General features: G+C 43.1%; 1 protein-coding gene across 1 annotated transcript; it reads right to left on the bottom strand.

Annotated features, from left to right (window-relative positions):
* Nucleotides 1-1642: 1642 nt before the first annotated feature.
* LOC140281416 (mamu class II histocompatibility antigen, DR alpha chain-like) lies at nt 1643-9354 on the bottom strand. Its single transcript, XM_072375842.1, has 4 exons — nt 9247-9354; nt 8504-8752; nt 7745-8029; nt 1643-2009 (listed from the first exon to the last, which is right to left on the bottom strand). The coding sequence occupies exons 1-4, from the start codon at nt 9293-9295 to the stop codon at nt 1888-1890; spliced, it is 705 nt and encodes a 234-aa protein (XP_072231943.1). The 5' UTR covers nt 9296-9354; the 3' UTR covers nt 1643-1887.
* Between the last annotated feature and the right edge of the window lie 6069 nt (nt 9355-15423).

Raw genomic sequence — 15423 nt, 5'->3', positions numbered from 1 at the left:
TTATAAGCAGAGGAAACGCAGCATCATCTGTTACCAGGTAGAAGACTCTGACAGAAGTCTGCTGAGCTGCAGATCAGATGAAGGCGACTGCAACGTCCTTAGAAACTGCTTTAAATGTTCCTGTGAAACAGCTGAATGTGAGAGACAAGATAAAGGAACATTACACAGAAATCAGTATTTAGAACATAACAAAGTTTGGTTATTCAATAGTTTTATTCAGATTCTTGCTGTTTGTTTCTCTTTAGTGACGATGATTCATCTTTTTGTTCTTACTTCCTTCTCTTCCTGCTCTCTGTTCTTAGCTGTTTTTCTGTTTTAGTTCAGTTTTTGTTCTTTAGTTCGTAGAAATCTAGTCTTTAGGTGTCATAATGTGATTATAAGTCCTGAACCTCCCTGTAATAAGACGGCTGCAAATAAGAAATAAACAATAAATGAATTACTGAATTTATATTAATCATTACAAAGACTAAAACTGTGCTCATCAGGAATCAACAGACAGAGTTTTAGTGGCTAAAATTATACATAAATATGAATATATGTCCAAATATGAGCTCAGAACACTGAAAACAGTCTTTCCAGTGGAACTGCAGCCTCAGTGAGGAGAACCTGCTGTTCCCACCTCACCTTCACCTGGATAAGAGGTTAGGTTAGATTAGAGGATCCACAGGTCAGTCAGTCCAAGTTTCAGCCCATCAGGAAACTGGTCAGTAAAACTCTGGAAAACCAAGTTTATTGTTGGATTATTACCTAATTATCACCAAATCCAACCTCCAGCCTCTCAGAACCACAGACTGTAGTTTCATTCTGACCACATCTGCCCGTAGTCACAGCTGGATTTATGCTAATTTATCACTCATTTGTACATAAAGTCACCTTTTTACCTGCTCTCCTTGGTCTCCTTTTCAGATCCGGCCTCAAACACCAACCTTTATAATTCCTCCTGTATATTTGGGTTATTTTCCTTTTATTTTTTATTATTTTTGGCCTGAAATGACTTCAGAATATAGACTTATTTATATAATCCGCCTTAAATGTTGCCGTGATCGGTTTTTAAACATGAATCTATAACAGAACATAAAACACGTTTATTCCTTCCATCGAACAGATGTGACACCTTCAGGTGTCTTCGTTTTTAGCAAAGATGCAGAGAGGAACAGATTATTTCGGTGTGAGCAGCTGCTGCAGCACTGAGCCGGTTAGATTGAACCAAACCTGCAGAAAAATGAAGCATCTGAAGATGAAACAGAGTCCAACAGAACGCCACCGAGGACGGAAAATATTTCAGGAGGTTAAGAACCTGAAAATCTGACTCTTTGAGCTGATTATTCACAGAAAAAGTCTTTATTCTCACAGCTGAGCTTCGGGTTTGATGACAGAAAACATTGATTTAATGTTCATGAAGCAGCTTTTTCATCATCGTTCAAACCTTAATGTGCTGAAAAACTTTTTATGAGACGTATTTATAGGTTTTCTGTTCCGCAGATTAAACATTTGGATGATGTTCGATCAGAAAAACATCTCATTAAAGACATAATTAGCCTTTATTCTCAGAAACATGTGAGCAGCTGAGCTGCTCTGTGGGACCTCAGCTCAGAATAAATGCCACAGAAGATGAAGATGAATGAATCCAGACACAGAAACAGTTCTTTGCTTTTATTTCCAAACTCTAAAACAGTCGCCTGCTGATTGAGACTCGTTAAGAAATTTAAGATCAATTAAAATAACCAAAATATAAAGTTAAAGTTCATCAGAGTTCATTAAAATAAAGGTTTAATTATGGGTGAAAGTTTAGAGCTGAACTCAGAAACTGATTCATCTGAAGCTGAGAGACGCAGCAGGTCAAAGGTTACATCATATACGGGTGATGACATCATCAGGCCCGGCCAATCAGCTGCACTCGTTCCCTTTGATGAGGAAGAAGGTTCCAGCTGCCACACCGAGCAAACCCACCGTCAGACCAAGTCCACAGAACACTGCAGGTCCAACGCCGGGCTGAGTCTTCTCCACATCTGGAGAGAGAAAACAGAACCGTGAGCCTCCACATCTGGAGAGAGAAAACAGAACCGTGAGCCTCCACATCTGGAGAGGGAAAACAGAACCGTGAGCCTCCACATCTGGAGAGAGAAAACAGAACCGTGAGCCTCCACATCTGGAGAGAGAAAACAGAAAGGTGAGCCTCCACATCTGGAGAGAGAAAACAGAAAGGTGAGCCTCCACATCTGGAGAGGGAAAACAGAAAGGTGAGCCTCCACATCTGGAGAGAGAAAACAGAACCGTGAGCCTCCACATCTGGAGAGGGAAAACAGAACCGTGAGCCTCAACATCTGGAGAGGGAAAACAGAACCGTGAGCCTCAACATCTGGAGAGGGAAAACAGAACCGTGAGCCTCCACATCTGGAGAGGGAAAACAGAACCGTGAGCCTCCACATCTGGAGAGGGAAAACAGAACCGTGAGCCTCAACATCTGGAGAGGGAAAACAGAACCGTGAGCCTCCACATCTGGAGAGGGAAAACAGAAAGGTGAGCCTCCACATCTGGAGAGGGAAAACAGAACCGTGAGCCTCCACATCTGGAGAGGGAAAACAGAAAGGTGAGCCTCCACATCTGGAGAGGGAAAACAGAAAGGTGAGCCTCCACATCTGGAGAGAGAAAACAGAACCGTGAGCCTCCACATCTGGAGAGAGAAAACAGAACCGTGAGCCTCCACATCTGGAGAGGGAAAACAGAACCGTGAGCCTCCACATCTGGAGAGAGAAAACAGAAAGGTGAGCCTCCACATCTGGAGAGAGAAAACAGAAACATGAGCCTCCACATCTGGAGAGGGAAAACAGAAAGGTGAGCCTCCACATCTGGAGAGGGAAAACAGAAAGGTGAGCCTCCACATCTGGAGAGGGAAAACAGAACCGTGAGCCTCCACATCTGGAGAGGGAAAACAGAACCGTGAGCCTCCACATCTGGAGAGGGAAAACAGAAAGGTGAGCCTCCACATCTGGAGAGGGAAAACAGAACCGTGAGCCTCCACATCTGGAGAGGGAAAACAGAAAGGTGAGCCTCCACATCTGGAGAGGGAAAACAGAAAGGTGAGCCTCCACATCTGGAGAGAGAAAACAGAACCGTGAGCCTCCACATCTGGAGAGAAAAAAGAAAGGTGAGCCTCCACATCTGGAGAGAGAAAACAGAACCGTGAGCCTCCACATCTGGAGAGGGAAAACAGAAAGGTGAGCCTCCACATCTGGAGAGGGAAAACAGAACCGTGAGCCTCCACATCTGGAGAGGGAAAACAGAAAGGTGAGCCTCCACATCTGGAGAGGGAAAACAGAACCGTGAGCCTCCACATCTGGAGAGAGAAAACAGAAAGGTGAGCCTCCACATCTGGAGAGAGAAAACAGAACCGTGAGCCTCAACATCTGGAGAGAGAAAACAGAACCGTGAGCCTCCACATCTGGAGAGGGACAACAGAACCGTGAGCCTCCACATCTGGAGAGAGAAAAAAGAACCGTGAGCCTCCACATCTGGAGAGAGAAAACAGAAAGGTGAGCCTCCACATCTGGAGAGGGAAAACAGAACCGTGAGCCTCCACATCTGGAGAGAGAAAACAGAAAGGTGAACCTCCACATCTGGAGAGAGAAAACAGAACCGTGAGCCTCCACATCTGGAGAGGGAAAACAGAAAGGTGAGCCTCAACATCTGGAGAGAGAAAACAGAACCGTGAGCCTCCACATCTGGAGAGGGAAAACAGAAAGGTGAGCCTCCACATCTGGAGAGGGAAAACAGAACCGTGAGCCTCCACATCTGGAGAGAGAAAACAGAACCGTGAGCCTCCACATCTGGAGAGAGAAAACAGAAAGGTGAGCCTCCACATCTGGAGAGAGAAAACAGAACCGTGAGTCTCAACATCTGGAGAGAGAAAACAGAAAGGTGAGCCTCCACATCTGGAGAGGGAAAACAGAAAGGTGAGCCTAAACATCTGGAGAGAGAAAACAGAAAGGTGAGCCTCCACATCTGGAGAGAGAAAACAGAAAGGTGAGCCTCCACATCTGGAGAGGGAAAACAGAACCGTGAGCCTCCACATCTGGAGAGAGAAAACAGAACCGTGAGTCTCAACATCTGGAGAGAGAAAACAGAAAGGTGAGCCTCCACATCTGGAGAGGGAAAACAGAACCGTGAGCCTCCACATCTGGAGAGGGAAAACAGAAAGGTGAGCCTCAACATCTGGAGAGGGAAAACAGAAAGGTGAGCCTCCACATCTGGAGAGGGAAAACAGAACCGTGAGCCTCAACATCTGGAGAGGGAAAACAGAACCGTGAGGCTCCACATCTGGAGAGGGAAAACAGAAAGGTGAGCCTCCACATCTGGAGAGGGAAAACAGAACCGTGAGCCTCCACATCTGGAGAGGGAAAACAGAAAGGTGAGCCTCCACATCTGGAGAGGGAAAACAGAACCGTGAGGCTCCACATCTGGAGAGGGAAAACAGAAAGGTGAGCCTCCACATCTGGAGAGGGAAAACAGAACCGTGAGCCTCCACATCTGGAGAGGGAAAACAGAAAGGTGAGCCTCAACATCTGGAGAGGGAAAACAGAAAGGTGAGCCTCCACATCTGGAGAGGGAAAACAGAACCGTGAGCCTCCACATCTGGAGAGGGAAAACAGAAAGGTGAGCCTCCACATCTGGAGAGGGAAAACAGAACCGTGAGCCTCAACATCTGGAGAGGGAAAACAGAAAGGTGAGCCTCCACATCTGGAGAGGGAAAACAGAACCGTGAGCCTCCACATCTGGAGAGGGAAAACAGAAAGGTGAGCCTCAACATCTGGAGAGGGAAAACAGAAAGGTGAGCCTCCACATCTGGAGAGGGAAAACAGAACCGTGAGTCTCAACATCTGGAGAGAGAAAACAGAAAGGTGAGCCTCCACATCTGGAGAGGGAAAACAGAACCGTGAGCCTCCACATCTGGAGAGGGAAAACAGAAAGGTGAGCCTCAACATCTGGAGAGGGAAAACAGAAAGGTGAGCCTCCACATCTGGAGAGGGAAAACAGAACCGTGAGCCTCAACATCTGGAGAGGGAAAACAGAACCGTGAGGCTCCACATCTGGAGAGGGAAAACAGAAAGGTGAGCCTCCACATCTGGAGAGGGAAAACAGAACCGTGAGCCTCCACATCTGGAGAGGGAAAACAGAAAGGTGAGCCTCCACATCTGGAGAGGGAAAACAGAACCGTGAGGCTCCACATCTGGAGAGGGAAAACAGAAAGGTGAGCCTCCACATCTGGAGAGGGAAAACAGAACCGTGAGCCTCCACATCTGGAGAGGGAAAACAGAAAGGTGAGCCTCAACATCTGGAGAGGGAAAACAGAAAGGTGAGCCTCCACATCTGGAGAGGGAAAACAGAACCGTGAGCCTCCACATCTGGAGAGGGAAAACAGAAAGGTGAGCCTCCACATCTGGAGAGGGAAAACAGAACCGTGAGCCTCAACATCTGGAGAGGGAAAACAGAAAGGTGAGCCTCCACATCTGGAGAGAGAAAACAGAAAGGTGAGCCTCAACATCTGGAGAGGGAAAACAGAAAGGTGAGCCTCCACATCTGGAGAGGGAAAACAGAACCGTGAGCCTCCACATCTGGAGAGAGAAAACAGAACCGTGAGCCTCCACATCTGGAGAGAGAAAACAGAACCGTGAGCCTCCACATCTGGAGAGAGAAAACAGAAAGGTGAGCCTCAACATCTGGAGAGGGAAAACAGAAAGGTGAGCCTCCACATCTGGAGAGGGAAAACAGAAAGGTGAGCCTCCACATCTGGAGAGGGAAAACAGAAAGGTGAGCCTCAACATCTGGAGAGAGAAAACAGAACCGTGAGCCTCCACATCTGGAGAGAGAAAACAGAACCGTGAGCCTCAACATCTGGAGAGGGAAAACAGAACCGTGAGCCTCCACATCTGGAGAGGGAAAACAGAACCGTGAGCCTCCACATCTGGAGAGAGAAAACAGAAAGGTGAGCCTCCACATCTGGAGAGGGAAAACAGAAAGGTGAGCCTCCACATCTGGAGAGGGAAAACAGAACCGTGAGCCTCCACATCTGGAGAGGGAAAACAGAAAGGTGAGCCTCCACATCTGGAGAGGGAAAACAGAAAGGTGAGCCTCCACATCTGGAGAGGGAAAACAGAAAGGTGAGCCTCAACATCTGGAGAGAGAAAACAGAACCGTGAGCCTCCACATCTGGAGAGAGAAAACAGAACCGTGAGCCTCCACATCTGGAGAGGGAAAACAGAACCGTGAGCCTCAACATCTGGAGAGGGAAAACAGAACCGTGAGCCTCCACATCTGGAGAGGGAAAACAGAAAGGTGAGCCTCCACATCTGGAGAGAGAAAACAGAAAGGTGAGCCTCCACATCTGGAGAGGGAAAACAGAACCGTGAGCCTCCACATCTGGAGAGGGAAAACAGAAAGGTGAGCCTCAACATCTGGAGAGGGAAAACAGAAAGGTGAGCCTCCACATCTGGAGAGGGAAAACAGAAAGGTGAGCCTCCACATCTGGAGAGGGAAAACAGAACCGTGAGCCTCCACATCTGGAGAGAGAAAACAGAACCGTGAGCCTCCACATCTGGAGAGGGAAAACAGAAAGGTGAGCTTCAACATCTGGAGAGGGAAAACAGAAAGGTGAGCCTCCACATCTGGAGAGAGAAAACAGAACCTTGAGCCTCCACATCTGGAGAGGGAAAACAGAACCGTGAGCCTCCACATCTGGAGAGGGAAAACAGAAAGGTGAGCCTCCACATCTGGAGAGGGAAAACAGAACCGTGAGCCTCCACATCTGGAGAGAGAAAACAGAAAGGTGAGCCTCCACATCTGGAGAGAGAAAACAGAAAGGTGAGCCTCCACATCTGGAGAGGGAAAACAGAACCGTGAGCCTCCACATCTGGAGAGAGAAAACAGAACCGTGAGCCTCCACATCTGGAGAGAGAAAACAGAAAGGTGAGCCTCCACATCTGGAGAGGGAAAACAGAAAGGTGAGCCTCCACATCTGGAGAGGGAAAACAGAAAGGTGAGCCTAAACATCTGGAGAGAGAAAACAGAACCGTGAGCCTCCACATCTGGAGAGAGAAAACAGAACCGTGAGCCTCCACATCTGGAGAGGGAAAACAGAAAGGTGAGCCTCAACATCTGGAGAGGGAAAACAGAACCGTGAGCCTCCACATCTGGAGAGGGAAAACAGAAAGGTGAGCCTCCACATCTGGAGAGGGAAAACAGAACCGTGAGCCTCCACATCTGGAGAGAGAAAACAGAAAGGTGAGCCTCCACATCTGGAGAGAGAAAACAGAAAGGTGAGCCTCCACATCTGGAGAGGGAAAACAGAACCGTGAGCCTCCACATCTGGAGAGAGAAAACAGAACCGTGAGCCTCCACATCTGGAGAGAGAAAACAGAAAGGTGAGCCTCCACATCTGGAGAGGGAAAACAGAAAGGTGAGCCTCCACATCTGGAGAGGGAAAACAGAAAGGTGAGCCTAAACATCTGGAGAGAGAAAACAGAACCGTGAGCCTCCACATCTGGAGAGAGAAAACAGAACCGTGAGCCTCCACATCTGGAGAGGGAAAACAGAAAGGTGAGCCTCCACATCTGGAGAGGGAAAACAGAAAGGTGAGCCTCCACATCTGGAGAGGGAAAACAGAAAGGTGAGCCTCCACATCTGGAGTCAGTTTCCTCCCTGGTCGTCTGTATTTTGTCAGCTTTCAGTTTAAATAAAGTTTTCTCACCCCAGATTCTGGTCATTGGCTGGGTCAGAGCCAGATGTTCTGCTGTGCAGCTGTAGACGTCTCCCAGCTGTGGGACGAACTCCAGTCTGGAGATCTGGGTGAAGAACCCGTCTTTGTTGGGGAAGGGAACGTTGATGCTGGTTCCAGCTGTGACCTTCTCTCCGTTCTTGGTCCAGCGGACTTTGACCGGAGCGGGATAGAAACCAGAAACATGACAGATCAGAGTGTTCTTCTCTCCCAGCTCCACGTCGTCTCTGGTGTAGATGGTCAGGCTGGAAGGAGGATCTGAACACAGACAAACAAGTTTGGGCTGAAACATGAGAAGTGAAGAACATGCAGGAGTTAAACAGCTGGAGCTGAGTTCTGTCTGTTAAATACTAAATAATCAATGATTCTGAAGAAGAAATGAACCAAACTGCTGCTTTAATGGTTCACTGAGTGATTACTGATGGAAACAGCTGAACTCGCTGGGGTTAAGGAAGTTTTTACACCCCGTGTTCATCAGAACATTGTGGGTTTTCCCCGGCGGCCCCTGTGGGAGCTGTTCAGTGATGTGGGCCTCTGGGTTAAACGCTCTGTTCCTGTTGGTGGAAACATTTCAGCCCAACGACAACCAGAGAGACAACAAATAAAGTCTGGTGCAGGTTTGACTCCCCCAGCCCTGGGTTAGGGTTAGGGTTTCTGTCATGTCATCACATGATGGAGGCGTGTCAGAGTTCTGCTGAGACATGAAACAGGTGAGAGCTGAAGTTTTTTTACCCTTTTTCAGTGGGATGTCCTTCATGCCAATACGACTGTTCTTCAGGTTTGATCTGCAGACCTGTATCTGGGCCACAGCGTTTTCATAAGCTCCTTCCTGATAGCTCATATGATCTACAAAAGGAGGCTGAGGCTCGACTCCTTTCCCCAGCTTCCAGTCAGCGTACCACAGCTCTTCCCCCTCCAGAGTGTACATGAACTCTCCGTCAGACTCTGAACAGCCAAAGACAGCAACGTCTTCATGTAGAACTGAAACAGAGACACCGATCATCAACCTGCTGCCACTGTTTGTTGTTGTTGACATGTAAACAGTCAGTAAACATGTAAACAGTCAGTAAACATGTAAACAGTCAGTAAACATGTAAACAGTCAGTAAACAGTCAGTAAACATGTAAACAGTCAGGAAACAGTCAGTAAACATGTAAACAGCCAGTAAACATGTAAACAATCAGTAAACAGTCAGTAAACAGTCAGTAAACATGTAAACAGTCAGTAAACATGTAAACAGTCAGTAAACATGTAAACAGTCAGTAAACAGTCAGTAAACATGTAAACAGTCAGTAAACAGTCAGTAAACAGTCAGTAAACAGTCAGTAAACAGTCAGTAAACAGTCAGTAAACATGTAAACAGCCAGTAAACAGTCAGTAAACAGTCAGTAAACATGTAAACAGTCAGTAAACAGCCAGTAAACAGTCAGTAAACATGTAAACAGTCAGTAAACAGTCAGTAAACAGGAACTCACCGTCAGCAGACACTCCGAGGACACAGCAGAGGAAGAGGAGCAGCTTCATCTTCACCAGCAGCTGGACTGAGACTCTGAGCCGACTGACACAAAGTGACACAGACTCCAGCAGCAGCTGCACTCTTACAGACACAGCAGCCAATCACAGGGCACAGAGCCGTGATGTCATCAGTGTCCGGGTAGAGCCCGCAGCAGCTGAACAGCTCAGACAGGCAGTGATCAATAAGTTATCAATACAGATTCTTCTAAAGGAAGGAAACAGTTCAGATGGAAAAAATAAATCATTTTTATCAGAAAAATCATCAAAAATCATATTTTTAATGTTTTTTATGTTTCTGTAAGTATTGATACTACAGTAAAAGCACTGATACTGCAGTAAAGGCACTGATACTACAGTAAAAGCACTGATACTACAGTAAAAGCACTGATACTACAGTAAAATCACTGATACTACAGTAAAGGTACTGATACTAGAGTAAAAGTACTCTGATACTACAGAAAAAGCACTGATACTACAGTAAAAGTACTGATACTACAGTAAAAGTACTGATACTACAGTAAAAGTACTGATACTAGAGTAAAAGTACTCTGATACTACAGAAAAAGCACTGATACTACAGTAAAAGCACTGATACTACAGCAAAAGCACTGATACTACAGTAAAAGCACTGATACTACAGTAAAATCACTGATACTACAGTAAAGGTACTGATACTAGAGTAAAAGTACTCTGATACTACAGAAAAAGCACTGATACTACAGTAAAAGTACTGATACTACAGTAAAAGTACTGATACTAGAGTAAAAGTACTCTGATACTACAGAAAAAGCACTGATACTACAGTAAAGGTACTGATACTAGAGTAAAAGTACTCTGATACTACAGAAAAAGCACTGATACTACAGTAAAAGTACTGATACTACAGTAAAAGTACTGATACTACAGTAAAAGTACTGATACTAGAGTAAAAGTACTCTGATACTACAGAAAAAGCACTGATACTACAGTAAAAGTACTGATACTACAGTAAAAGTACTGATACTACAGTAAAAGTACTCTGATACTACAGAAAAAGCACTGATACTTCAGTAAAGGTACTGATACTACAGTAAAAGTACTGATACTGCAGTAAAAGCACTGATACTAGAGTAAAAGTACTCTGATACTACAGTAAAAGCCCTGATACTACAGTAAAAGCACTGATACTACAATAAAAGCACTGATACTACAGTAAAAGTACTCTGATACTACAATAAAAGCACTGATACTACAGTAAAAGCACTGATACTAGAGTAAAAGTACTGATACTACAGTAAAAGCACTGATACTACAGTAAAAGTACTGATACTACAATAAAAGCACTGATACTACAGTAAAATCACTGATACTGCAGTAAAATCACTGATACTGCAGTAAAAGCACTGATACTACAGTAAAAGCACTGATACTACAGTAAAAGTACTGATACTACAGTAAAAGTACTCTGATACTACAGTAAAAGCACTGATACTACAATAAAAGCACTGATACTACAATAAAAGCACTGATACTACAGTAAAAGTACTCTGATACTACAGTAAAATCACTGATACTACAGTAAAAGCACTGATACTACAGTAAAAGTACTGATACTACAATAAAAGCACTGATACTACAGTAAAATCACTGATACTACAGTAAAAGTACTGATACTACAGTAAAAGCACTGATACTGCAGTAAAAGCACTGATAGTGCAGTAAAATCACTGATACTACAGTAAAAGCACTGATACTACAGTAAAAGCACTGATACTACAGTAAAAGTACTGATACTACAGTAAAAGCACTGATACTACAGTAAAAGCACTGATACTACAGTAAAATCACTGATACTACAGTAAAAGTACTGATACTACAGTAAAAGCACTGATACTACAGTAAAAGCACTGATACTACAGTAAAAGTACTGATACTACAGTAAAAGCACTGATACTACAGTAAAAGTACTGATACTACAGTAAAAGCACTGATACTACAATAAAAGCACTGATACTACAGTAAAATCACTGATACTACAGTAAAAGCACTGATACTACAGTAAAAGTACTGATACTACAGTAAAATCACTGATACTACAGTAAAAGCACTGATACTACAGTAAAATCACTGATACTGCAGTAAAATCACTGATACTACAGTAAAATCACTGATACTACAGTAAAAGCACTGATACTACAGTAAAATCACTGATACTACAGTAAAAGCACTGATACTACAGTAAAATCACTGATACTACAGTAAAAGCACTGATACTGCAGTAAAATCACTGATACTACAGTAAAAGCACTGATACTACAGTAAAAGCACTGATACTACAGAAAAAGCACTGGTACTACAGTAAAAGTACTCTGATACTACAGAAAAAGTACTGATACTACAGAAAAAGCACTGATACTACAGTAAAAGTACTGATACTACAGTAAAAGCACTGATACTAGAGTAAAAGTACTGATACTACAGTAAAAGCACTGATACTAGAGTAAAAGTACTCTGATACTACAGAAAAAGCACTGATACTACAGTAAAAGTACTCTGATACTGCAGAAAAAGCAATGATATTAAAGTAAAAGCACTGCTACTACAGTAAAGGTACTGATACTGCAGTAAAATCCCTGATACTACAGTAAAAGCACTGATACTACAGCAAAAGCACTGCTACTACAGCAAAAGCACTGATACTAGAGTAAAAGTACTCTGATACTGCAGTAAAAGCACTGATACTACAGTAAAATCACTGATACTACAGTAAAGGTACTGCTACTACAGCAAAAGCACTGATACTAGAGTAAAAGTACTCTGATACTGCAGTAAAAGCACTGATACTGCAGTAAAATCACTGATACTACAGTAAAATCACTGATACTACAGTAAAAGCACTGATACTACAGTAAAAGCACTGATACTACAGTAAAATCACTGATACTACAGTAAAAGCACTGATACTACAATAAAAGCACTGATACTGCAGAAAAAGCACTGATACTAGAGTAAAAGTACTCTGATACTGCAGTAAAAGCACTGATACTACAGTAAAAGCACTGATACTACAGTAAAGGTACTGATACTACAGTAAAAGTACTGATACTACAGTAAAAGCACTGATACTAGAGTAAAAGTACTCTGATACTACAGAAAAAGCACTGATACTACAGTAAAAGTACTCTGATACTACAGAAAAAGTACTGATACTACAGAAAAAGCACTGATACTACAGTAAAAGCACTGATACTACAGTAAAGGTACTGATACTACAGTAAAAGCACTGATACTAGAGTAAAAGTACTCTGATACTACAGAAAAAGTACTGATACTACAGAAAAAGCACTGATACTACAGTAAAAGCACTGATACTAGAGTAAAAGTACTGATACTACAGTAAAAGTACTGAAACTACAGTAAAAGCACTGATACTAGAGTAAAAGTACTCTGAAACTACAGCAAAAGCACTGATACTACAGAAAAAGCACTGATACTACAGTAAAAGCACTCTGATACAACAGTAAAATCACTGATACTACAGTAAAAGCCCTGATACTGCAGTAAAGGTACTGATACTACAGTAAAAGTACTGCTACTACAGTAAAAGTACTGCTACTACAGTAAAAGCACTGATACTAGAGTAAAAGTACTGATACTACAGTAAAAGAACTGATACTAGAGTAAAAGTACTCTGATACTACAGAAAAAGCACTGATACTACAGTAAAAGTACTCTGATACTGCAGAAAAAGCACTGATATTAAAGTAAAAGCACTGCTACTACAGTAAAGGTACTGATACTGCAGTAAAATCCCTGATACTACAGTAAAAGCACTGATACTACAGTAAAAGCACTGCTACTACAGTAAAAGCCCTGATACTGCAGTAAAGGTACTGATACTACAGTAAAAGTACTGATACTACAGTAAAAGTACTGATACTACAGTAAAAGTACTGATACTAGAGTAAAAGTACTGATACTAGAGTAAAAGTACTCTGATACTACAGAAAAAGCACTGATACTACAGTAAAAGTACTCTGATACTACAGAAAAAGCACTGATACTTCAGTAAAGGTACTGATACTACAGTAAAAGTACTGATACTGCAGTAAAAGCACTGATACTAGAGTAAAAGTACTCTGATACTACAGAAAAAGCACTGATACTTCAGTAAAGGTACTGATACTACAGTAAAAGTACTGATACTGCAGTAAAAGCACTGATACTAGAGTAAAAGTACTCTGATACTACAGTAAAAGCCCTGATACTACAGTAAAAGCACTGATACTACAATAAAAGCACTGATACTACAGTAAAAGTACTCTGATACTACAATAAAAGCACTGATACTACAGTAAAAGCACTGATACTAGAGTAAAAGTACTGATACTACAGTAAAAGCACTGATACTACAGTAAAAGTACTGATACTACAATAAAAGCACTGATACTACAGTAAAATCACTGATACTGCAGTAAAATCACTGATACTGCAGTAAAAGCACTGATACTACAATAAAAGCACTGATACTACAGTAAAAGTACTGATACTACAGTAAAAGTACTGATACTACAGTAAAAGTACTGATACTAGAGTAAAAGCACTGATACTAGAGTAAAAGTACTCTGAAACTACAGCAAAAGCACTGATACTACAGAAAAAGCACTGATACTACAGTAAAGGTACTGATACTACAGTAAAAGTACTGATACTACAGTAAAAGCACTGATACTAGAGTAAAAGTACTCTGATACTACAGTAAAAGCACTGATACTACAGAAAAAGCACTGATACTACAGTAAAAGCACTGATACTACAGTAAAGGTACTGATACTACAGTAAAAGTACTGATACTACAGTAAAAGCACTGATACTACAGCAAAAGTACTGATACTACAGTAAAAGTACTGATACTACAGTAAAAGCACTGATACTAGAGTAAAAGTACTCTGAAACTACAGCAAAAGCACTGATACTACAGTAAAATCACTGATACTACAGTAAAAGCACTGATACTGCAGTAAAGGTACTGATACTACAGTAAAAGTACTGCTACTACAGTAAAAGTACTGCTACTACAGTAAAAGTACTGCTACTACAGTAGAAGAGGTGGAAAGGCTTCTTTCTCCCTGATAATAAACGATCCCGTACAGATAAATTGTTAAAGACGCCTGCAGTTGGCTAACCCCTAACCCTAACCCTAACCCTGACCCCTAACCCAACCCTAACCCCTAACCCTAACCAAACCCTAACCCTAACCAAACCTTGACCCTGACCCCTAACCCAACCCTAACCCTACCCTAACCAAACCCCGGATCTGCAGGCTTCGCAAAGCAAAAAAGGCACTTTTCAGAGCTACCCCCCTTGGGGTTTAGGACAGCCAAGGAGGAGCACACCTGCAGGACCAACCAACTCGGACAAGCTCCAGAAACATCAGGACGCTACTCAATAAAGATTGTACTATATGCTCTCTAAAAAAATAGATGCTGACAAAACCAACTAACCCTCACTGTATAAAACTCTTGCAGCCCCGGATAACCCCGGACTCCTAACACACGGCGGACTAACCCCCAGGAAAGGGCTACTGGACATACTGGGGTAACCTTACGGTGACAACAAACAGTATTGTTCATTCCAGTAACCCTGGTAAGTAAGCAGCCGCCCATGTTCCGACTATAGGACAGCACTGTGGGGCCGGTGACTCAGGGCATCAGAGTCTTAAATGTTGCCCAGTCTTCTATGAGGACTAGCCTCAAAGCACAACAGAACACTTTGCACCACACACACGTGGTTACTCCGACAACCAGAGGCCAAATCAAACTTCCAATTGGATTACTTCAAATTGCCACCTTCACAGGTTTACATCCGTTGACTTACTTAGAAGTCAATCCGTGGATGCAACGGGACCTAGACACCAGACCTCAAACCGAGTAAACAGACTTTAAATTAGCCTCGAGCAGCTTTAGAACCTCACTCACCCAAGTTTTAACAACAAGCAACCCTCGACCCGAGAAGGAAAACTCAGGAGAACCCCAGGACTATCCCGCCTGCTTTGAACCAACCAACAGAGACCAATCCACCTCTTCAAACTACAAGCAACAAACCAAGGAGGACGGGACAAAGACAACCCTTTATCCTTTGATAACGGCCATTTTGCA

Source organism: Leuresthes tenuis, unplaced genomic scaffold (genome assembly GCF_036924035.1).
Source record: "Leuresthes tenuis unplaced genomic scaffold, fLeuTen1.0.hap1 SCAF_22, whole genome shotgun sequence".
NCBI classification, from domain to species: Eukaryota; Metazoa; Chordata; class Actinopteri; order Atheriniformes; family Atherinopsidae; genus Leuresthes; species Leuresthes tenuis.
The sequence above is the reverse complement of the archived record's forward strand: the minus strand, read 5'-3'. Positions and strand labels throughout refer to the sequence as shown.